This window comes from Blennius ocellaris, assembly GCF_963422515.1.
Source record: "Blennius ocellaris genome assembly, chromosome: 4".
In the NCBI taxonomy this organism is placed as follows: domain Eukaryota; kingdom Metazoa; phylum Chordata; class Actinopteri; order Blenniiformes; family Blenniidae; genus Blennius; species Blennius ocellaris.
The window spans coordinates 12,560,011-12,584,589 of NC_137653.1; the positions used below are offsets into that span (position 1 = coordinate 12,560,011).

The 24,579-nt window shown below is 44.1% G+C and overlaps 2 protein-coding genes across 2 annotated transcripts in view; one reads left to right on the forward strand and one right to left on the reverse strand.

Annotated features, from left to right (window-relative positions):
- The window catches only part of celsr2 (cadherin, EGF LAG seven-pass G-type receptor 2), a gene marked incomplete at its 5' end in the record, with an annotated part of 62,685 nt that extends 58,516 nt beyond the window's left edge, over positions 1-4,169 (forward strand). Inside the window, 7 exons of the mRNA XM_080494622.1 lie at positions 55-165; positions 602-732; positions 821-906; positions 990-1,157; positions 1,683-1,865; positions 1,964-2,186; positions 4,044-4,169. Coding sequence (XP_080350748.1) covers positions 55-165; positions 602-732; positions 821-906; positions 990-1,157; positions 1,683-1,865; positions 1,964-2,186; positions 4,044-4,050 — 909 coding nt within the window. The 3' untranslated portion in view covers positions 4,051-4,169. The remainder of the gene's footprint in view (positions 1-54; positions 166-601; positions 733-820; positions 907-989; positions 1,158-1,682; positions 1,866-1,963; positions 2,187-4,043) is intronic.
- A 2,120-nt stretch (positions 4,170-6,289) lies between these two features.
- On the reverse strand, positions 6,290-23,242 carry dstyk (dual serine/threonine and tyrosine protein kinase). Its single transcript, XM_080495615.1, is given in 15 exon segments — positions 6,290-6,911; positions 7,162-7,296; positions 7,454-7,568; positions 8,003-8,116; positions 8,353-8,485; positions 8,875-9,031; positions 9,650-9,779; positions 13,464-13,640; positions 13,724-13,807; positions 13,954-14,192; positions 15,280-15,475; positions 15,710-15,793; positions 15,795-16,223; positions 19,831-20,240; positions 22,160-23,242. Coding segments are annotated over 15 exon segments (2,790 nt in total). The 5' UTR covers positions 22,359-23,242; the 3' UTR covers positions 6,290-6,723.
- Positions 23,243-24,579: the final 1,337 nt, after the last annotated feature.

The following is a 24,579-nucleotide window of genomic DNA, read 5'->3' on the forward strand; positions in this document are numbered from 1 at the left end:
GCCTCTCGTTCTCTTTGTGCCAACCTCCTTCGCGTCTGTCTCGTTCCATTGCAGGGTCCCTTTGTCTTCTTTTTCCGCATCGTCTTCAACAAAGAAGCGAGAAATGCCATGAAATACTGCTGCAGCCGCAAGCGCCCCGATCATATGATCAAATCCAAGGCTTCTGTGAGTCTCGCACCACAAACTCTGTGGGAAAATACTGCACACTGTCATGTCGTCTGTGATTGACCTGATTAAAACACCTCATCAGAGTATTTGGTGCATAAACAAGGAAGTCTGTTTGAAGTACCTGTTTGCTATGAATTAACATTCACTTTATGAAAGTAAAATAATGTATTCATGATCTGCTCTGCGTATTTAGTTGAAGCCAGTGCCAAATGTCTTTCAAATTAATGTGTACAATTAACAACTCAAATATGTAAAAGTGGAATTATTGTATCTTCAATGTTTTAATTTAAAGATTGGGTCAGTTGTGCAAAGTTTAAACGCCAACGTGTCTCACTAACACCAGCTCACTGACAGCGCCACGTGTACAGGAGTTGTTTCTCTCTGGATTTGTTCTCATAAAAAAGGTTTTTTTCCCTTCTTCTTTGCCTTCCAGGGTTACAAATGCAACACAAACTATGTGGATGGCCGGTTGTATCACCTTCCCTTTGGAGACTCCAGTGTGTCTCTGAACGGCACCATGCAGAGCGGCAAGAGCCAGCAGAGCTACGTGCCGTTCGTCCTCCGGTGAGGAAATCCTTTCAAAACAACATAGAACTATGCAGAGGGAGCGACTCGAACCACGTCTCCTTAAATCTTTTTGAAATCTATTCAGGGACGACGGGTTAAGTAACAGCCAGGCTCAGATCGCTCTGAACGACCACACGTCACTTTTCCAAGAAACCAAGGAGCAATTGGACGGTAACATCCTCATTGATTACACGTGATTCGCATCGTTGTTCACGTTGCTGTTTACTGAAATCACTGTTCATGTTCACAATCACAAGATCATGACAGCGACTCGGACAGCGATCTGTCCCTGGAGGACGACCAGAGTGGCTCTTACGCCTCCACTCACTCCTCTGACAGCGAGGACGAGGACGGCCCCCTCCCACCGGAGGAATGCTGGGAAAACCTGGCGTCTAACGTCACAAAGAGACCCCAACCGCACGGTAAGCGCAGTTCGTCTCATGTTCAGCCACGACAATCGAATCAAACTATGAGGCGATAAAATACAGGATTCCTATTGGCTCCATTTACAGCAATCATTACTTTGCTTTTATTAAACAGGTGCTGCTTTAATTTCCATTCATACATGAGCACACGTCACCTGAACTGTATTGAACTATTACTATTTGAATCACCTTGACTGATTTGAAGATTTATGGTTTATTAACCACACAACATCATGGGTTGTTTTTTTTAAACTGGAAATACCCAATATTCTTATTGAACAGAATTAGGTCAAACATTAGGTTATGAATTAGGTTATTTCAAAAAACGTCTTTGTAATCTTGCTTATATTTAATTAAATTTGTACATTTGTATATTTATAATTGTACATTTTGCTTTTATGTACAATAAAGCAAAATGTTTGGTTTTACACTTCAATAGAGACAATGGGTTTTTGAAAATTTTGCACATCCTCTGTGCTCGTTTGACAGACAACACTTTGAGTAAGATGAACTGGCCTGCAGATTACGCGGCAGCAGGAAGCGACAGCGAGCTCGCAGGCGGGGACGGTGTGAAGGTGGACAGTCCACACAATCCAGAGTCGAGCCTCGGCCGTGAGACACGGACCCGGCCAGACGACTGGACACCGGACGCCATGATGATGCTGCTGCCGAGTCTGCCAAACCTCAACGCTCACCCTCACAAAGGTGAAATATACCTGTAAAAAAAAAAAAAAAAAAAAAGGTGCATACACCTAAATGTGATCCGTTCAATGTGACGATTGTGTTCCTGGCGTTTCTCTCAGGGATCTTGAAGAAGAAGCAGCTTTCTCCTATTGTAGAGAGAAACTGTCTAAACCGCATCCACAATGAACTGTGTGAAAAAGCCCCGGGACCAGCGTCCCCGCACGGCTCCTCGTCCAGCGACGGTCGAGCCTGCCCGGCCAAACCCGGCCCGCCGGACCAGCTGAACGGCGTCGCCCTGAGCATCAAGGCCGGGACGGTGGACGGCGACTCATCGGGATCAGAGTGAGTATCCGTACGAGGCATCGGAGTTTGCCTCCCGGGCCACAAAGAGGACGCCCTCAGTGTTGTTTCCTCCTCGTGTTTCCACTGTTTGTCGCAGACGTCGTTTAGTGTCTCCCCCAGCTGTCCGTGCTGCCGTCCCCCCCAAGTGGGTGTTGTTCTCATTGCTCGTGGTCCGTCACATTTCCAACGTCGACACGCCGAGTTAAAATAAAGACGGCGCTCAGCTCAAAACCGCTGAGCCAAACGTCATTTCTCTGAAACTTTAGCTGAATAAAAGCAACGTTGGGGATTTTGAGTTGCAAAAATCATGTTGGTCTTTCATACAGCCATTCTGTTTTAATTCTCACCGCTCTTGCAGCACAGTTAGTTTAATTTTACAGTGTCTCGTCCTTTGCTTGTTGCAGCTCCAGCGTTTCATCATCGCTCCATTACTAAGAATGACATGCAAATGATTTGTGTGGTACATACAGGTGCATCTCCAAAAATAGAATATCATTCGAAAGCCAGTTGTTTTGCCACTTTGAACAAAAATCAAAGAGTTTCAAATATTCTCTGAATTTCGTCTGATATTTACAGCTTCTGGGTAAATGTAGGAAAACCATCAGAATATTTGAAATAATATATTATTTTCAGATTCTATCTCTTTAGACAACAAAACATTTCAAATATTTTATTTTAAGTGTAATAAATCTAAATGGTTTATACATTTTTTGCTGCATAATGTTCATGACGATGTCAGAGTTCATTTTAATGTGATTTTAACAAGAATCCTTTGCGTGATGATCACTGCTATCTTTCAGACAGACTTTGAGTTACTGCTTCTTTATCATAGAATTGAATTCTTTTCAAATATTTGCAGTATTTAAAAAAACTGTAACTATAAATGTAGTGCTGGTGATGTGAAGACCACATGTTTGCAGGGTCGTGGACATATTTTTATAGAATAGCTTCCAACATGAAACACTTCATTGAGAGCCTTTTTGAATAACTACGCGAGGAACTGATTAAAGAATAAGTTAACATGATCATTTATCCAAGACAACAGATTTGCAAAACACTCATAATTGAATGGGTTTAAAGTTCAGTAGTGATCAGTTGGCTGAGCAGGTTTCTATGGAGGCTGGTTATGACCTCACTCAGTTTCACACTCGATACCCTCTAGTATTTCCTTCTCATGTTGTGTACAGTTTTATTGCACTGGTAAAGCTGCTGCTGAGTGAGCAACATGGACGCAGTGTCACTGTCTGTAATACTGCGGTGGGTATATTACAGGAAGGCTGCAGACTGTGTCTCAATATGTACTTTAAAGCTTTTAAGTATAGTAGGTCTTATTCACTGAAGCAAAATACAAATTTTTAGTTTACTAATCAATTGTCTTTGCTCCCTTTCCTCTTTCCAAATATCATAGATTTTTATTCTTTAATTTTATGCCATGAAGCTCTGATCCTCATTCCAATAAAATCAGGATCACTGTCTTCAGATCGGTGCAGCATTCAGCATCAGCCACCCTTCACTGTGTGTGTGTGTGTGTGTGTGTGTGTGTGTGTGTGTGTGTGTGTGTGTGTGTGTGTGTGTGTGTGTGTGTGTGTGTGTGTGTGTGTGTGTGTGTGTGTGTGTGTGTGTGTGTGTGTGTGTGTGTCTTCACATTTGTTTTTGTCGTGTCATCACCATTTATTTTCCTTCTGTTCTGTGCTGCATTTGTCCCCAACACTTGCTTCATCATTCAACCCTCCCTCCTCCTCCTCCTCCTCCTCCTTCGTCGTCCTCCTCTTCCTCCTCCCCGCACCACCCTGTTCTCCCAGCAGCCACTGCAACACGTCCATGTGACCTCGCTGACGGAGGGGTGTGTCTTTGCAGGTCATAGAGCCTCTCTCCTCAACTGCGACTGCAAACAAGGTGCACCAGACTTCTCCTTCAAAAAAAAAAAGAGTGGAAAAGAAAATGGATTCCCCGTTGTCATCATGGTTCTCTGAAGGAGTGTGCGTGTGTGTGTGTGTGTGTGTGTGTGTGTGTGTGTGTGTGTGTGTGTGTGTGTGTGTGTGTGTGTGTGTGTGTGTGTGTGTGTGTGTGTGTGTGTGTGTGTGTGTGTGTGTGTGTGTGTGTGTGTGTGAGAGTGTGTGTGAGTTCATACATGTGTGCCAAACTTCAGGAGTCCATGCACTGGTCCGGGCTCCTGCACACTGACAGATAGAGTCCCACTCTCCCTTTAAACACATGGTTTTGTTTACATACTTGAAGCAATGCACTTTTTTTTTTTTTTTTATTATTATTATTTTGTAGTTTTGTTCTTGTGTTTCTTCCAGGATGTGTCGATTGTTTTGAGGACTGTGGAACAATAAAGAGGTCTTGCTCTGTGGGTTGGCCATGTGGTCGTAGACTAGCAAACATTCAGGGAAAATTCCTTTTTTTTTTTTTTTCTTTCCCCCACGCAAAAACTGTTTTGTGAAGACCTTCTGGTGGATCTTTGTGCCACTCTGAGGCGAGCGGGGTTCAGACTCAGGTTGTCGTCACACGCCTGAGAGGTTCAGTCGCGGTGCAGCTCGCTTGACAGACGCAGAGGCTCGTGCGTGCGAACTCAAACGGAACAGAAATGAATCGCTGCATCCACCGGAGGCTCCAAATAAGCTATTTCTCACGAATGAAGGACGTTTCCAGAGGAAGCACAGACCGTTGGCCTTCGCTTGGGGATAAACTTCTCATTTACGGCCCTACGAAGAACTCAAAAAAGGGGGCTTTTGATACATCAAGTTTTTTGTTTTTTGTGAACGACAGAGAGCACATTTTCTTTTTTATTACGGACATCAAAACCGCTCTCACTTTTCACGGTTTTACCAGAGAAGGGGAATCATTCAAATTCAGTGACTAAACAGCTGTATTGTATAGATTAGCATCGACAGGGCTTTTTGTCTTTTTTTTTTTTTTTGTAAAATAATTGTGCTGTAATACTATTTGAGCTGTAATTCATTTCTACTGTACAGAGTGGCCTGTAAATGAATCGAGAACATATCTTTAAATGTAAGTAAATATTGTAAAACTTCCTCCACACAGTCCGAGATCATTTTTAGGAATTGAATTTTAAAGAGTTACTACTTCCAGTCGGATCGATGTCATATTTGTGGAAGCCATTTTTACCAACCATGTGAATTTCATGTGTAAATCTCATGCCATAAGAATCTATCATGGTGTTAATAACGCTGATATTCAAACAGAGGATTGTGTCTTTTACTCTGCCGCTCCTGTTTTTACCGATTAAACTGTTTTGTACCATTTCCAGCTCAACTTTATTTAATCAAACAACGCAGCCTGATATTTATTGAAGCATTTTGTATTGGCTTTTTGTTTTTTTTGGGGGGGGAGAGATGCACTGTGATGCTACTGCAACATAGGAAATGTTACTGATTATTACTCGTCATCGCAAGTAAAAAGAAAAGTTTTTAAAGCTGGGATTATGGGTTTTATAGTCTCCGTGTCTGTGGGGAGTTGGATTTCAAGGAGCTGCATCCAAATACAAGCCCAGACAACGTCAATCTGCAGACGTCTCATGAAAACCAGAGAGACGAGGCATGAAGCACCTCACTAGATGGTGCTGCTCACCTGTTTTTCTAGCTTTTATAGTCTCTGCTGAGCATCTGGCAACAAAAACGGGCTGAAATTTACAAATAGGTCGTATCATATATGCAAAGAAAAGGCGAGCCATTTCTGAACTTGTTGACTCAGGCATTACATATTCAACTGTTCGACTAATCTGCTGCACTAAATGATAGGAAACTTAAGTTACATAATAGAAGAAATGTCACACTGAACTAAGACCTAGTATGAAACGACCTACAACTCAGGACAACTGGAAACTTAGTGGATATTAAATTAAACTCTATTAGATCTTATCCAAATGTTCACCGTGTAATCCAAATGATCGCCCGTCTGCGTGCGTTTGGAAAGACGGGAACTAAAAAAAGCTCCCGGTGTTGTGCGAGCGCTCGGCATAGCAGCAGTGACGCGTGAATGAGTGCGTTACTCCCAAAGACGGTCAGCGATTACACAAAGCGGTTTCAGTGGACGTCAAATATTTGACACAATCGTTTGTTGTAACAGATCATTTTATTAAAAAAAATTGTATAGATGCAGACATTTTCAGTTTAAATACAATCTAAAATTAATTTTTTATGTATTTATAGTTTTCATAATACTGGGAGTGGACTACTTTTTAAAACAATTTGCATCTAGTAACAATCCTATGACAATGCAGCGATTAGCACTATGACGAGAAGCATACTGTAGAGCTCGTATACAAATGCACACAACACGAACAATAAAACACACATTTCCAAACTTCTTGTTTGTATCAGCTCCTCATAAATAAATGCAAATACAACTGTGAAGAGCGGGAGAGACGCCGTTCTCATTGGTCACTTTTCCAGAAATACTTCGTTCAGCTCCTTTCTTCATAAATACAACAAAATAAGACTTTTTTTTTCTCCCCCTCCCCCGATCAGAGTCCCTGTGGTGCATGGGTTAGTTTTTTTTTTTGGGAGTGTTTTCAGTTTGAGTCTTCAAGGCTGCTGCTTTTCTGTTCAGAGCCGCAGTTGCAGAGTCGGTCCATAATGCTTTGCAGGCTGGGCTCCACAATACCGAGCAGGGGTCTGAGGGAAGGATCTCCGTTCCAGCAAGCCTCCATCAGCTGCCAGCATTCCTCGTCGAAAGAGGGCAGCCGTTCCGGCCGGGCACCTGAAAACGGCAATGGACACAAGTGAGCATCTTGCAGTCTAGACACACACACACCACAGCTCACTTCAGAGATTATGCTTTGCAGTACTGATTACTTGCAGCATCTTCTTCTGGCCACAAACGGTCAGAGATGCCGTTGTTCTTTGGGTCTTGGTCTTCTAATCTGATTCCTCAAGTTCTGTTCACATATTCCTTCTGGTCGATCATAAATGGGGAAGAAGAAGAAGAAAGCAGAGTGAGAACCGCTTACCTTTTTTAACATTGTTCCAGAGCTGGTCTTTGCTCGAGCATTTCTCAAAGGCCTCTGGGAGTTTCACGGAACCGGTGCAGAGATACCAGAACAGGATCCCAAAGGCGTAAACGTCCACGGAATTATCGTATTTTCCTGTTGGGACGCAGACACAGACGTTGCATAACGTTAAGGCGGAATCGGTCTCACAGCCACCGCATGTCAAACATCAGCGTGCACAGCGGGCGTCAGCCGGCACACGAGCCTCGGTGTTATGTAATCATCAAACGTCGTGGCCGCTCAGTCGTCGTACCTGTAAACAGCTCCGGAGCCATGTGGATGGGAGTCCCAACAATGCTGCCGGACATCATGGCCTCCGGTTTACAGAAACCAAGGTCGGTGATCTTTGCTCGATTTTGTTTGTCCAACTACAAGGAAAAAGAGAGAAAGTATAATTCGGCTGACGTGAAGAAAATATCCCAGACGTGGAGGTTAACTGACAAAAAAAACAACTGAATAACCCTGGTTATTTCTCTCCAGGATCATCTGATCCATACATTTGATTTGGCAGGTTTTCTGAGTGACCCGCCTGCAGTGGATTGCCCAAACCCTCAGCCACCACTGTCCTATCTTATTTAATATACTTCAAAAACCAAACACAAAAAAGTCAATAAAATTGCAGCTTTATACAGAGTTCATGATATGAATCGGCAGTGACGACCTACATTTGAGACCTACATCGTTCACCGCCAAACGTGGGATGCATTGTTCCACAACCAAAGCATTGAATGTTCCATTGATTACCTCCAACTCATCCTCGAGGGACAAACTCAACCCCTGCAATTATGTAGTCGGAACTCACCAGAACATTTTTTAGCTTGATGTCTCGGTGCAAGAGACCCTGACCGTGGAGGAAACGGATCCCCTCCACCACATCCAGGGCGATCTGAAGCCGCTCCCTCAGAGACAAACCAGCCTGGCGGAGGTGAGAGGGGAAGACGCAAGGAAATAGAAACTTAAGCACAAGTCCAAGGACACACAGTGGATTATTATGTTCGTATGAAGAATTTTCCCAGGCATGGAGGAGGAGGGGGGGGGGGGGGCATTTCCCTCTCATGCCTCTTGTAAATAAAAAGCCCATTGAAAGACATTTGAAACATATAGGTCAGTAGTTCTCAAGCATGAGGGCTGAGGCCAGGCTCCGTGGTTCACCTTCAGGCCCGTGTAGAGGTCTCGGTGCAGCCGCTCCATGATGAGCAGCACTGCGATGCTGCAGCCGTCGCCGTAAGTGTGATCAATAACGGAGCCGTGCAGGTCGACCAGCCGCTCGTGCTTGGGCAGGGACCTGAAGCAGGAAGAGAAGGAAAACCGCCAAATGGTCTCTCCGTGTTTACTTGGATTTTATTTCATTCGTCAACACAAGATCTGCGTCTCTACGTCGCCACGGCCCCCGCGCTCCTCGGGTTTACTGCGGTAGATGATTAATGACGCCCGTCACCGTTTAACACGCTGACATGACACCGGACAGCCTGAAGGCTCCAACGGTTCAAACCATTCTTTTGTAACGTGGGTGGAGTTTGGCCTCTGAAACAAACCCACTGCTCCGTCCAAACGCGAGACGCGACGTTTCTCACGCGGGCCGTGTGCGAGCGAGACGGACGTTCGGACGTGACGAAAGCACCCGGAGGCGTTTGTTTTCTCAGCGCGTCTGTGTGTAAAGGAAACAAAGCTTACCTTGTGTAGTGAAACTCCAAAGCCAGGTCATTCCAGTGTTTGTCGTCGGGCGGCACGACCGACTTGAGGGCACATGGGAAGTGTCCGCCCCAGGTGTCACACAGGTACACCACTCCATACTGACCCCGGCCCAACTCTCGCCCCAACTTCGGTTTGCCTGGAACAAGCAGTCAGATAAATGCCCTGACACACGCTACGAAGCTGAACAATTCAGATTTGTAACACATTTGTAATGTACAATGATTCTTCTCACTCCAAAAATGTGTTTTGAACTTAATTTATGAATGATAAAACTAAGCTCTCCATCGTTTTACACACATCTTTAATTACATTGTGTTTCTATTACATTTTCCAATAGATCTCACTTTAAAAAGATCTCAACGTGACCGTCTGGCTCAGCTCCTCTGAAGAGCTGAAAGATGCTTTGAACTAATGTGAATACCAAAAATTCCAACCAACTTTTCAATCACCTCAAATCAAGAAGCAGTTTGAGTTTTGAAACATGTTCACGTTTGTGGTTTTTGGGCTTTTCCAACGAGAAGAAGCAAATAAGACACGTCGTTAACGTGAATGTCCTGGAGTTGTTGTTGTCCACGTCAGAATAACTCCGGCGTGTCTGCTGGAGCGACTTAATGAGAACACCTGCAAGAGGCGCAGTGTACAGACTTTGGAGAAAGTACAATTCTGCAGCCAAGTGTGAACACCGAGTTTAACTCGACCTGTGTGTGTGGGTGTGTGTGTGTGCGCGCAGTGGAAGGATTGGGTGGTGACTCACCGTGGAGCAGCACATCCCTCAGGGAGCGGCTCTCCAAGGACAGGCGGGCCAGCCGAGGGGCGTGGTCCTTTCTCACGCGCAGCCACAGATCCTCCGTGCGCTCCAGGCGGCCCGTGTGTCCCTCCTCCAGCTAAGCAACAACAACAAAAAAAAAACATGTGGTAGCGTCTCATGGTGAGCATTACAGTAAAGTGACTCCATATTAAGTTTTGTAAATTTAAGTTTCAGTCAAAGCCGGATCGCCGATATGAATAGTTTACTTTCGATGTAGATTTTCCAGTACGTAGAAGTTGGATTCCACAATCCCTAGTAATTAACTTTGTTTAAACGTTTAACTGAAATAGTTTTTCTCTCATCAAAAATGCTGAAACTCTCTATATTATGCAATATTTTAGTTAATTGAAGTTCACTCTACAGCACACAAAGCTTGTTGTACATTGTAAGCCATTTGTACTGTTTGCATTTTATGTTTACCAAAATAAAAACGAGAATTTATTAGGATGTGTGTCAAAGCAGGTGTGTCAAACATATCCAACCTGTTGCATCTCATGGCATAATGTTACATTGCATTGTGTAAAAACTCAACAAAACAAAACAAAAAAAACCTAACCGCCGGTATTCTTTAAAACAGAAAAGAACAATTTGCATTTGTAAATATAATCATTGAGGTCCACACGGTTTAAGAAAAAGAAAGTTAAAAATGGCCTCGATGAGAAAGAGTGAAGCAGCAGTGGACGCAAACCGCCTTGGATATCTTTCTAAAAACAACTTAAGGTGCAGAAAATAGTTGAATTTAATTTTTCTTTTTTGTAAAAAGGCCTCGTTCGTTTTTGCACCGAAAAGGGAAACATTTTGATTTATCGGTTGTACAATAAACTCTCATCTTACTGGTCCAGCCCAGTCGGGATAATGACAAAATATACCTCCCTGCAAGATAATTTTTTATCGCTTGTCAGTTTTCCCATCCTTTCACATGAACATGTCCTCTCACATTTGTCATCAACATTAAAATGCTGGTGGGCGGCATCGCAGTGAAAACATTATGCCGACTCAAAAGACATCCATCACTTGGTAGCTTTGACCCCAGACTGTTTTAAAATCAGACCGGGGCAACGCAGAGTCACTGCCTGATTAATTTATTCTTTTGACCTTTTAACTCAACAGTGAATAATGTCTGTCAGTTGTACGTAAACATGCCGTGTTGTTGTCTGGCATGGCGTCGGCTCGCTATCCGGAGCTCCCCACTACCAAACCAGCAAAACACAAACCAGCCGTCACTCTGACGACTGCGCGTTGAACACACACTTTTATTTGCTTTGTGTGTATCATTAACAATGGATAATCTAATCCATAAAATTAGATATAGCCTCATTTGTGTGTTTTTTTTTTTTATTGTCTTTTTTTAATTTCCAAACATCTAAAAAAAAAAAAAAAAAAAAAAAAAAGATCTTTCAGACCTGAAATATATTTCATGACACCTGGTTTGTATCATCCGTCTCATTTTTATTACTTTGGATATTTGCTGCATCTGCACTCGTATACATATGTGGAAGTTTTGTACGTTTGCAAATATTTTTCGGGATCATTTTCTGGAGCGCTCCGACTCGCATGCTGCCGTCTGAAAGGTGCGATGTACTGTAAATAGTAAATAGATACTGCAAATAGATCCATTGATCGGTAACTGTGTTAATTGAACTGTTTGGAAGGTTACGAAACTCTTACTTTCACCACACCAGAGTACTGCAGGACACGGATTAAATCTTTATCATATTACTAAAACTTTACACGTTGCTCTGAGGGGACCAACAGGTATCAGAACCACACACACACACACACACACACACTACTTTTCACGGTACTCAACCACTAAGTCAGAGATATAACTAAATGAAATTAGGATTACTTGTGTCCATCAAAGCCCCGACTCTAAACGCCTCGCCGCCTTCATAAGACTGTCACAACTGACGAGCGGAATTGTGTAACTGCATCAAGAGCGGAGAATTAGCGAGCATGAAAATGTTGTTGGCGATGTGACACACGGCGTCTGTCATGTGATAGTAATCATCAGAGCCATTTGAGAGGAACCGATTTGTCAGGGGATGAGACGTCGCTACTATATTGCAGCTCAAAAGGCAATGTAATAAATGAGTGGGAGCTAAAAATTGCTGCGTCACAAGCTGTTCTGCTACAAGTCCTTAATGCTCCCATGATCTAAGGATACGGGACTCCCCGAGGATTTGGACGTCACAGGAAATTTTCCCCAGTACATTTCTGTCAACGCCAATAGACTTCGTTCATTTAAAAAAAAAAAAAAAAAATTCACATTAGACAGGTCATGTATTCCACGTTTCGCAGATTTGCGTGTCCTTCGGCAGCGCTGCTCTTTAAATAAATAGCTCGTCCTTGCCGACGCCGTTTTATGGGCCTTCTTTTCCTACCTCACAATATCCTCCTGGTTTGACGCATCCACGAACCTAAACCATCTTACAGTGACGTCTAGAAGTTTAGGGTTAAAGTCTCCCTGATGTTCTTCTAACCGGAGCCTTGCTTTACAGGCCGAAGTGGTTTGACGACAGTGGAAATATTTTTAAGACGAGTGAGTCATGAAATTCTGTGTAAATCACCACCGTTAATCACCATTCAAACTGATCCGACAGCTCGCTGTATGGGATCCTCACTTAAAAGGCAGCAAAGACACAATGAGGGCTCAGTAAACGAGTTACTCAGCAGGCACCGTCTACAAAAGCAAACAAAACAGTGGAACGGACCTGGTCAGAGCTGAACTGGAAGAGATGATGGGAGGAAATACAAACTGAACTTCAGGTGGATTATGAAGCAGTTTTACCTTGCCTCCCTGAGCACAACTCAAACCCGCAGTGACTCGAAGCACTACAGAGTTCATCTCTTTCTCCTCACACAATGTTTTTAGCCTTTCTGTGAAAATCGGAGCTCAAAGTGAAAGAAGGCAAACAATCAGCACTTGATGTTCTCAATTCACCGAGTTAATTTTCCTCATCAGATTATTTGACTCTATCACACACGACATGCATTTTGCTTTATTGCGGCTTATTGTTTATAACGTGAGTCTACTTAACCATAATTCCTAAATGCAATATATGAAATCAGGACGCTAAAAACTTTCCAAGATATGCATCAACATTCTAAAAATAATTGCTTCTAAAACGTGATTCACATCATATTTAAATTGTACATAAAGTAATTCAGTTCAGATGATTTATTATGACCTTGGCAGAATGACTTCTGTAGTGTCCTGAACTACATCATCTGGGTCGTTTTGCTCCTGATCAAGTCTCCCAAGGTAGATGAAGACGTAGTCAAGACCCACACTCAAGGTGTATTAATAAACTTGGAACACAAAAAACCCTGTACCCTGGCCGGTCAGGGATTTTAGATACCAACTTGTGGAGCCGAGGCTGAAGCTCGAGGTTGTTCAAAAAGCCAGAATATTTGTGAAAGGCAGCAGAAACGGTCTCTAATGACTAATTCATTTGCTTAATTGATTTGGTTGCAGTTTGGAAACTTCTTGAATTTGTCCTGTTCCATTAAACATGGGAGCTAGAGGACGGATGTGAGGTTCAACTATAGGTGGCCAATAGAGATGCATGTGAAAATGCATGTTAACAGATAAAAAAGTGATTTACTTCCTGCTGTCCACGTGGCGTCTTGTCCACCCCAAAATCAAATGGCACGAGTGAACAGAGCAATAATGTGTCGAGTCATCGCAATCATATTCACAACAAATGGGAGGAGCAGCAAGCGAGTGAACCCAGGCGAGATCAGAGGAGACGTTCACCTGGCGCAGCGAGGCGGCGAAGGCTTCGTGGGAGCTGTTCAGGCGGGTTCTGAACTGAGAGCAGATGCTCCGGGCCAGTTTGGCGGCGCTGAGACTTTCGATGGCGTCCTGCGCTACTTTCCGCTTCCACTCGGGCGTGATGGCGGGAGGATTCACGAACGTTATCCTGTGGAGTATCTAGAGAGGGAGAAGCAGGTTCGCAATGGCACGGCCGAGTCGCTCCCAATTAATTTTGACTGGTGAATCACTGCGATCCTGACCTGTTTGATTTGCTCCCACACGAGTCTTGTGACGGACGAACCTGAATGAAAGGTGACCTCGACATGATAGGCCGCATTTAACAACTGGGGAAGATCAGGGGGGGGAAAAAAAAAAAAAAAAAAAAAACACGTTGAAAATCCTGCGCTAACATTTCACGTGTCAAAGAGTAGCAACGTTCAATCATGCTACCGCGCTACAACCGCTGACCGGCATACCGATTTAGCTTTACCTGTTTGAGGTGATTAGAAGTGATGTTGTGAACCGAGGAATCAAAAGTGGATTTCTCCAGGCTGTTGAGACATCGCTCCAGGGTTCCGACAAAGCTTTCCCTCAGATAGTCCACCGAGCTGATCAGCTTGTTTGCCACAGCCTGATTCAAGCGAACCACTATCAGCTCCTGGATCTGGTGAATGCATGATTTAATCTCCTTCGATGTAACAGGCTCTCCGTTAGTTGTCACAATGATGTCTGCAGGAGGAAGAACACGGTGGACCGAGTTAATATGATGATCACACACAAACCATGTGGCATAAAGTTGATAATTAGTTATGAATAATAGTTGAGAGTGATCATTAATCAATTCAGTGTGAACTTGTATTGTCATAGTCCCGTAGACTTTTCAAATTTATTCTATTCCGTCGACTTTCAGGGCTTGAATAAAATCATCGTGCTCCACGTCCGGCACGTGCAAAGTAATTTGATTTGTATCAATAACTACAAGTATGAAGGACGCCATTATAAAAGAAGTTCATCTATAATCATCTACGACCCCTCGCTGCAGCGCCTCACGGATATCAAAACTTGGCTGTTTGGTTTTACTGAACCAAAGTGACACGGATAACAGACAAAAACCTGTTTCCTGGACAGACCAAGGACGAAACTAAACACAACAGCCAATAAGAGGCTATTCTCCCAGCCGGTGAGTCAGACAATGCCAAAGCTTGCGGGCAGCTTGCGAAACACAGCTGGTTCAGCCACATCCCTTAAAAAAAACAAACAAACCTCAAAACACCGCGCAAACGGTACTGAAACTTATTCTGATTTATTGAGGCTGAAAACTCCTTTAAAAGCAAATCACTTAATTAGTCTCCCTCCAATTCTATAATGCTGAGGCATGGATAGATAAAGATAATGTGAAAAGGCTACACTCTGATGTGGTAAAAAAATAAACACTATGGAATAGGTCATCATTTTTGAGTAATCGACTGTGAGACCATTGTGCAAATTAGACCCAAAAAAGTCCTGGTTATCTGGCTTGCAAATTCTAATATATAATGAGCAAATTCCGTTGAAACCTAAAACATAATTCATCCTTCAAATCGTATTTTCTTCGATCAAAATACCACTGCAGGTCTGTGAGAACGGCCCTGAACCCCAAACGGCTCAGATTGTGTCAGAAAAGGCCACGAGTATCAAACATCTGAAATTGCCATTCCGCAAGTTCTTCTCCTGCACTGTTCAAAGTGCCACGGGTCAAATCTTCCCAAGTATCGGCGGAGCAGGAACCCTGCGCCTGCCTCGCGGCGTCCACCAGAAGTGACCTTGCTCAACGAACCTGTGAACTCCAGATTGGCGGCGTCATCCAGCAGCTGCTCCTTCATGCTGCCCAGCGTCTCCACGATCATCTCCTTCATCTCCTCCTGCTTCCGGTTGGCGATGGCCATGAGGGAGGTGAAGAGTTCACCCTCTTTCTCACGGGTGTACTCCAGCCTGCGGGGCGTGATCTGCAGGTCCCTCTGCATGTCGAAGGCCTGCAAAGGGAGTGAAGCAGAAGGGGACAGAGGTCTGATGGCGTTTTCTCTTCCAAGGGGGGCATTTTTTTTTGGGGGGGGGGGGGGGGGGGGGGGGGGGGGGGGGGGGGGGGGGGGGGGTCGGGGATGAAGCCGCGCATGCAGTGGCAATAACAACCGTCACATGAGAATCCAACAGTGACGCCTGTCGTTGCAGACAAACATAAAACGGTTGTGAGAACGCCATTTTCTGACCTGGTTGATAAAAAGGTCCAGGCACCTACAGTGAAGCCCATTCAGCAGGTTGGCGGCTTCCACCTGCTGGTTCTGAAGCACCTGGGCGTGTGAACGGCACCAGCAGGCGGTTCAGTCTTTCGAAGGCTTCTCCAAACATGCTCTGGGGCTTGGCCCCCGGGGTGAGCAACTGTGTCGGGGCACCGCAGGAGCAATTCCCCGTGGGGTTGTTCAGGAGGCCGAGGGAGAGTAGCTGCTTGTGGACGGCGCTCTTCTCCCTCTCCCTGTCCCTGTCCTTCTCCGCGCGGCGGCCGGGCTCCGGCGAGGCCGAGGTGATGGAGTCCGGGATGCGGACGAAGCAGACGGGAAAGGGGAGCATCTCTTTGACCCGCCACAGCTCGGCCACCTGCTCCGCGCTCAGGGTGTCCTGGTTGATGGCATAGAGCATGACGGGGATCACGTTGCGGGTGCAGTCTTCCAGGGCCTCTTCTATGGGCTGGACACTTGGACAGGGCACCACCATGACCTTTGCTTCCTGAGGACAAACCACAGACATGCAACGCTCCTTTGAGAACTGTGCGTCATACTAATAAAAATTCAAGTTAATAATCCAAGTTACACGGCTCAAAATAAATAATAGCAGATCATTAAGGGGGCAAAGCGACAGACCACTTCCACATTCTCAGTTGACTTATATACTGAGCTTTTTTTTTTTTTTTTCCCCTGCACATAAATGCTACTAAAGCAGCTTCTCCATTCTCTGTTAACTTACAGTAGTTTATTCATATCCTGAAGGCGCCGGTGACATACATAGACGGCGCACAGGAGGACTTTGTTATTAGTTTGTACTGAAGCATTTCAAAGCAGTTGTTACCTCCGATTCAGGGAAGAACATTTCCCACTCAAACTCACAGCCACACACAAGTTTATGCTGCCCAGTGTCCCAGGTCATCTTATCATTTATCCTGGAGGACAAACCACTCCATCAACTTATCCACAACCACATGAGTTATTGCTTATGGCGTTTCCACACCGAATAAAAATAGAAATGGTTATTCAAAGAAGATCTTCAAGCTTGTGAGACTAAAGTCCTATCAGGGAGAAAAAAAAATCAACCAAAACAATAACTGCAATCTGACAAGTACAATATTCAAACGAAACAAAGAAAATAAAAACTGAAGTTTTGCATAACACCAGTAATTTCTTTACATCAAAAACAACACAGCAGTCTGTGGAGAACTGCTTCCACGTGCTACCAAAAGTAACCATGAGTGTTTTGTGGTTAAACACAAGCAGAAGTTTCTGAACAGACACTTTTAGAGCAAAAGCAGAAGGAAATCCCCTTTATTGGTCCAGCTTGGACAAAAACCAACCAATCACTATAGCCATGTTGTGCCCAGGGTTTCCCGAAGATGTTTACATGCTCCTTTGAGTCTCCATTTATGAATATTTGCGTAAACCACGCCAGCATGTTTTCGCCGTCGTTTAGATTCAGTGGCCGTTTCAACTCGTGAATTACAGATGAGCACGTTCTCTTTTTAAAGTCTTACATTTGGAGTCTCATTAGGTTCTTCAAACTAATCATTTAAAACGCTCGGGGGGTTTCCACTCCGAGCAGAAGGAAAAACATCCACACACGTGACACGTTGCCTCCATGCCCGAGCGTATAAATATTTGCGGAGGTCTTGGGAATGCCTGTGACGGGCCAGAAAAATGACAAGTCGATAAGGTTTGACCCTTGTTCAAAATAACAACATCAATCAAAACAGCCTGGCAGAGAGATCGAGAGGGAGACGAGGACAGAGAGAGAGAAAAAAAAAAAAACAAGCCAGCCAGAGAAAAGAGGCAGAAATGACCAACAGCGACACAAAGGAGACAGTCAGTCCTGTCTCCAAGAAACAAGAGGCAAGCCCGCCTGAGCAGTCTCTTCGGAACAGAGATCGCCTGCAAACATTTTGTTCGCAGCCAATCGAAATCAATACAGTGTTCGAGTCGCCTCAGTGCAGCCGGCTTTTCAAAGACGACGTCTGGGAGAAGATTTTGAAGTGACTGGAACTTGGGACTCCCTTAAAGAGTGACACTATTCGTGACAAAGTGAAAATAAATAAGCTTGTATAAAAAAAAAAAAAGAAGAAGAATTTTCTTCTCGTAGCATATCTTAAAGCTAACTTTTAACATCACACCTGTTTAAGAGGCAGGCTTTCACTGAACTCGTTGCGGGGGGGGGGGGGGGATATGGTGGCAGGTTAGCGCCCCTTCATATCCTCGCGGTGGTTGAGTCGAAGTGGGAGGCAGGAGTAAACTCCAGGGTGAAGCGAGGACTAATTAGCGGCTTGGTTTCTCATCGACGGGCCTCTGAAGCAGGGTGCTGTGATTATGGCAGGAGAGTGTGAATACCGCAGAGAGCAGAGAGATTTTGGGCCTTCAGTACGGACGCTAATCTCTCTTTTTTCTTTTACAGTCATCAGAAACCTTAATAAAAAAAATTGAAAAAAAATTGAAAAAAACAGCAGCTCTTATTTTTCCGCAACCCAGGTTGAGACCCTGACTGACGGAGAAAAGATTTCATCTTCATCCAGCATACAGACTCCGAAAACACAGCAAGTCTTTCAGCATTTGAATCATTTAAATTCTCAGGCACAAACATCTGAGGCCTAAAAACAGATTTATCAACAGTTATGCAGATTTTTGTTCACGGTCGTTTTTTTTTGTTTTTTTTACTTTTGTAAATATAGAAGCTTCAGTAAAGGCGTTTTAATTTCAAAATAAGCATGCCACACACTACTCTTTGTAAAAAATAATCACAACGACATGTTCTTTCATTTGAAACGTACTGAAGTAAATTGATGTTTATGCACATGATGTGTTTCTAACTTTGGTAAATAATTAAATTTATTTAAAAACTTTCATGCTGAAATAATAAAAAAATGTAATAGAAAAAAAAAAAAACCTTTTACCCGAGTTAAACTTTTAAAAGCCACTGGTGTGCCACAGTTTGGCTGTAACCATGGTGGCTTTATCCAGCAAAAGGTTTAAATTTGTTCTTTTTTACGCGGCCAAGTCATGTGAATCACACCAGACCATCGGCATTACGTAAGGGGGTTGGGCGGGTGGGTCGAGGGGAAAAAAAAAAAACTAGGCCTAGTTTTCTCGAGCAGTGTGATGCTCGCCGAGAGGCCGCAGTCTGAACGATTAGAGGCTAATTCCCGTGTATCACGCAGGATGGGGAATAATACAACCCTTAAGCTGCGACAAATCATTTCCCTCCAATGAGATACTGTGATTTTCAGGTCACACCGGCTGAGGAGCAGCATGACTTCAACAATGCGTCCCTGCATTTCTTCCATTTGACACATATCAACTTTTTTTCCCCCCGCTCGTGCTCCTTAACTGCAGAAAAAAAATGTGACTGGAGAATAAAGCATCCCTAAACAGTGACTCAAATCGAGTCAGGTAAAACAGAGAAACGCAGGAAATAATCAGCTCTGCTCATTAATCTGTTGGAGGGCACAGCCACGTGACTGAAAGCAAGTTCAAGAGCAAAAAAAAGATGGTGATGAATAAAACGATGAAAGACAGTTTTGTTTTTGTGTTACTTTTGAAGGAAATGCTGCAAAAAAAACATCTTCACAGGGTTCAGAGTGAAATCAAAGCTGTGATCAGAGGGATGATTTTCCATTTCTTCAGTGTAAAACAAGATTTTAAGTGTCCACTGAACTAGTCGCAACATCGTTTTAAACTCCATGCAACTTAAGTGCACCTCGCCAATAAAAACTTTTGAAACTGTGTCGATCGTATATACGTAAATGTCAAAATTCTACTCTGTCCACTCGTATGATTACTTTGTGTTTGTTGATAAATCACATGGTCTTCCCGACTATTTAATTGCTTTTTAAAAACCAAAACAGTATATATTGCTCTTATAACATTTAGAAGCCAGAAGTGACGAGGTCAATTTGACATCCTATATCATAGGACATTTCAATATCCGACTAATTGGAATAACTTTGTTCTGCACAGACGTCGTCCAACTCACTCAGTCACGAGAAAAACCCAGACGAGACGGATGATGTGGACGTCCCCATCACACCAAGGTGACGTGTTGGAGCTGCAGACTCGGGGGGGGGGGGGGGGGGGCCTACCTGAAGCAGCGGGTGATGCAGGGTGATTTCCAGCTCGGCTAGCCGGTGAGCTGGGTCCTCGCACTCCTCGTGGATCTCCAGGTCTTCTCTGGGAACCGTGTCCCAGCGGCCGCGGTTGGCCGCCAGCTGGTGCACCAGCTCGTACTGTCCCGGCAGGGCGAGACTGAGCCGCGTCTGCCTGCCGTGAGTGAAGCACAGCTTCCGCCTCTTGCACGCCGTTCCCTGGACTCCCTCGCACGCCTCGCCAGCCTCGGGGCCCAGCGGCAGCAGCCTCTCCCCCAGGAGACAGTTGAGCAGCTGGTAGCGGGCGGCACAGTCTTGCCCCAGAACCAGGACGTACGGAGCAGCACCCACGGTGTTGCGGAGGAACTCTTCCTCGTGACTCGGGAAAGAGATGCAGCTAAGCTGGCCTGGGGAGGAGGGGAGGGGGGACACAATTGGACAAAAAGTGGTATATGCTGCCATGAAGAGGACGGCAAACAAAAAGGCAGCCATGTCATACCTTATTGGTTGCCAAGGCTGCAAACATTTACATGATCAATTAATCGATCAGTTGTTTCAAATAACAACCATCGTTGCACCGGGCTGTATGGTTTAATGTGTACTATCCTTTTGATGTGATCAGTGAGGCTTCTGTGTACAAAGGTAAATTGCCCATTCGTCTAGATCAGGGGTGTCGAACTCATTTCAGTTGAGCGGCCACATCCACCCTAACCTGACCTCTGAAGGGCCGAACAAGTCAAACGCAACATATTAAACTGCAGATATGGACAAATGTTAAAGTCTTTCCTTCTTTTGGTCCTTTTGTAACTGCAAGAATTTGCCAGTCTATTCTGACATTTACATATTAAAAGGAAATCAGATATGATTATATTTGCAAAAAAAAAACAACCCTCAGTCACCTGTATCTGGATATCATGTTTTTATTCAGGATTAAAACAATTTGTCATCATCTGGAAATTGTTTTGAGTTTACCTGTCTAAAGTATCATTTCACATAAATTGGACACCTTTATTGTGAAAGGTGTTGTGTTATGTGACCTCCACAGATTGCATTAATTAATTCTGACCAAGGGCGGTTTTGAATGTCATTTTTGCCAATCTAGTGTTTTTAGATCAGCCTCTGTCAGTTTTCATATTTATACTTTAAAAAATATATATAAAAATCACATGGCGGGCCGGATTAGATGCTCTGGTGGGCCGGTTCTGGCCCCCGGGCCGCATGTTTGACACCCCTGGTCGAGACACTCGCAACCCAGACTGGGTAAAGCCAGACTGAGGCCCAACTTATCAGGTTTTGTACCATTTAACAAATCAGCATTTCTGAAATGCAGCGATCTAAAAATGGGTCAAAGAAGAAATAACCCAAATGGTTGGTGCTTAATAGAAAAGAGTAGATTAGACTTGTTGGGAATTTTCCAAGAAAATATTTAGCCTATATTGAAACATCTATCTATCTATCTATCGATATAAAAACTCTCATATATCATTTCCTGGGTTAATATTCTCCAAATCATTGCTGCAGGGATCAGACATAAGCTCCAATGATGCTGAGTCACAGTCTAAAACCATTATATAACTAAGACAAAACAGAGATGACCTACTTCATACTCCTATACCTTTACAGCGTTCATTCAGAATGTAAACACTTCACCACAGTTCATCCAAATGTCTCCTTCTAATACACATTACCCTCCTTCGGTCAAACATCAAATGTTACAGACCTGCACATAACCTCTATGCAATAAAGCGACATACTAAACCCTATTGTATGGGCGCATTTTTTTGTCTTGATAAGCAAGACAAACAGTTAGAAAGTCAGGAAGTGTGTTTGGCAATGTGGCCTCTCTTTCCAGTTGCTTATGACTCATTTTGAGCTCAACACGGTTCATTCAACAGTGAAGGAAACGATTTTGACCTGCTCTCTGGGTGCAACAGTCTCTTGGGATGTGACATACCTTCACTCCACTGTGTTTAAACAAACTTTCATAGAAAAAGAAAATGTATAACCCTAACCCCAGTGTTTGCAAAGGTTTGTGTGCATTGGGATTGTGATTTCTGAAAGTAAAACTAAGAGACACAGTAAATTACAAAGACAAGATCTGAGGCTCTCCGTTGGTTTAGTGAGTGCAAGAAATCTCAGCATATTTGGTGCACTTAGTCGCCTCATGCTTTCCAGAGGGGGTTTAATCTCTTTAGTTTGACCCTAATGAATGGATTACTTTACACCCCCCCCCCCCCCCCCCCCCCCCGGCCTGCATGTTGGTGGGGCAATGCCTTGGCTTGCAGCTGCAGAGGTCTGTGCATTGCACAAGTCAGTTCAGACCTACCTGCCTCCAGAGAAGCGGAATCCGAGCTCATGGTCGACGCACAGGCATTGCTGTAGTTCTGCCTGATCTCCCTGAAGAAAGAGTTGGTCTCCTTCAGGTTCTTCTTCAGCTGCACGGAGTGCTTGTTGTAGCTGCTGAATATCTTGGTCAGTTCTCGGGCCAGAGGAGTGGTTCTCTGTTGTTGCACATTAACCTCCATGGTCCACAAAGTACAAGCTTGTTTCTTCTTCTTCTTCTTCTTCCCTCTCTCGACTTGTGAGTTACAGTGTCGGGCAGGTGCAGACACACACACACACACACACAAATGTTAAGCCTGTGTCTTGTGATGCTACACTCCTACGGTGCTGTCATGCTTTGTGTCGCCGTCAAGCTGCAGTTAAAAAAAAAAGAGCGTCGGTGACTGAAAACACGCGTGTGTCCGCACACCGAGCAAACAACAGGCGCTGAATAAGGAGGCATTTGTTGTTGTTTTTTTTTATGACGTTCAGCCGACGCTAACTCCGCTCACAGCGCCGAGTGCAAAAAAAACAAAAAACAAAACAACAACCCGTTAAACTAACTCATTCCGCGACCTCCCGGCAAACGCCCGTGCCTCTGACCGCGGCCTGTCTGAAAAGCAAAATGCTGCTTCGCGTTGTTAACGACTGAGAACTTTGTATTTTGAGACCTCGGATGCGGTCCGCCCGTTAGCACCGCTAACCGGAGGGCATCTCCGCTCCGTCCCCACCTCGGCCTGGCACAACGTCCATAACCGCGGGGCGGCACCGCCTCTCAGCAGACCACGGCCGCCTGCGGAATGGCAGCGACAACAAGCCGAGCTCGGGTGTTGAAACGACGGCGTTCGTCCCGACGACGGGTTCCAGTGGGTTCCAGTGGGAGGGAAAAGAAAAAAAAATAAAATAACACAGGCTTCCTCCGTGGGTTTGGTTTGGAGACGCTGACGGATCTCCCGGGAGCGACACGGCTTCGAGATGAAGCAGACAGCCTTCTCTGATCAACCACAGACCGGGTGTCGGTGGTGCAGGAGTGTGAGGTGTGTCTCCGGACCAGTTCCCGGAGCTTCAGGACCCGACAGGTAGTGAAATCACAGCAAAATAGAAAGTGGAGCAGGCTGAAGTTAGAGAGGAGAGGGCGGGGCCAGAATGTCGCGCATTGCACTCTGGGAAATGTAGGACAGACGCTTCAGGCGCATTATCAGATCGAAATATTACTTTTACCACATCTATTCAAGGAAGCTTATATAACGACGGTAGAAACGCAGCACTACAGTATCAAATTACATTAATATGATGCAAATCGACCTTAAAAAAAATAACTTCAATAAGTTGTAAAATGATCGCAAAGACATGCAAAACGACCAAAAACCATGCAAAGAGGACCACAAAGATTGACTCCCCACCAACAAACGAAAAATAAACAAAGATGCTAAATAACCTTGAATAACTCCACAGCTATTGCGCAGAGACAAAAAATAAAAAAATAAAGAAGCAACATCACCTAACACAGTACAAATATAATTAAAAAAACAACCAACCAAAATATAAAGAGAGGAGAATGCAACACAACAAGAAAATCCCCTCAAAACAATCATAAAAGATACACAAAGCAATCATAAAGAAACAGTAAATGACAACAGATACATGCAAATTCGACAATATCTTCAAAATGCCACAAGGAGACGCAATTATAAATACAAATAGGCTTGATACAACAAAAAGAAAATACAGAAGATAATACCCAATATATGCTAAGATGAGAGTGCAGGTATTTTTTAACATGCCTGAACCCAGGTGTTGATAATATTATCACATTATGTAAAAAAAATTTACTTATTCGATATTAATTATCTGCTGAAACACAATCTAATTGCAATACTTTTGTTCTCAATGTTGACATGTTAGATGCCGAAAAACGGCCGAGCATAAGAAACTGAGAAAGTTTGACAAACGCCATGTTGTGATGGTCATAAGGTCAGAATATCTTTATAACTGCAGCTCCTGAGGAAAAAGTAGTGAATTGGCAAGTTGAGGAAACAGGGTCATTATGGACAACTAGGACTCAATGTAGTTATTTCAAAAACGTTTTGCTTGGAAAACTATAACCTGGCTGCTACTTCGATAGGAACCACCTCTCTAAGCTTTGCAGGCCATACGCACTCTTTCATAGAAATAGCATTCGTTAGTGGAAATGGCCTCCATCCACAGGATAATGCAACATGTCAAAAAGCTAGAATGGTTCAGGGATGGTTTGAGGAATCCAACAACGGTGTGGAGGTGTTGCCTTGGCCTGCAGATCTCAATACAATTGAGCTGGTGAAGCAAGTCCAATCCTTGGAGGCCCCACCTTACAGGATTCAAAGTACTTACTGGTAACACATTGGTCCCAGATACCACAGCACAAATAACTTTCTGGAAGAATCC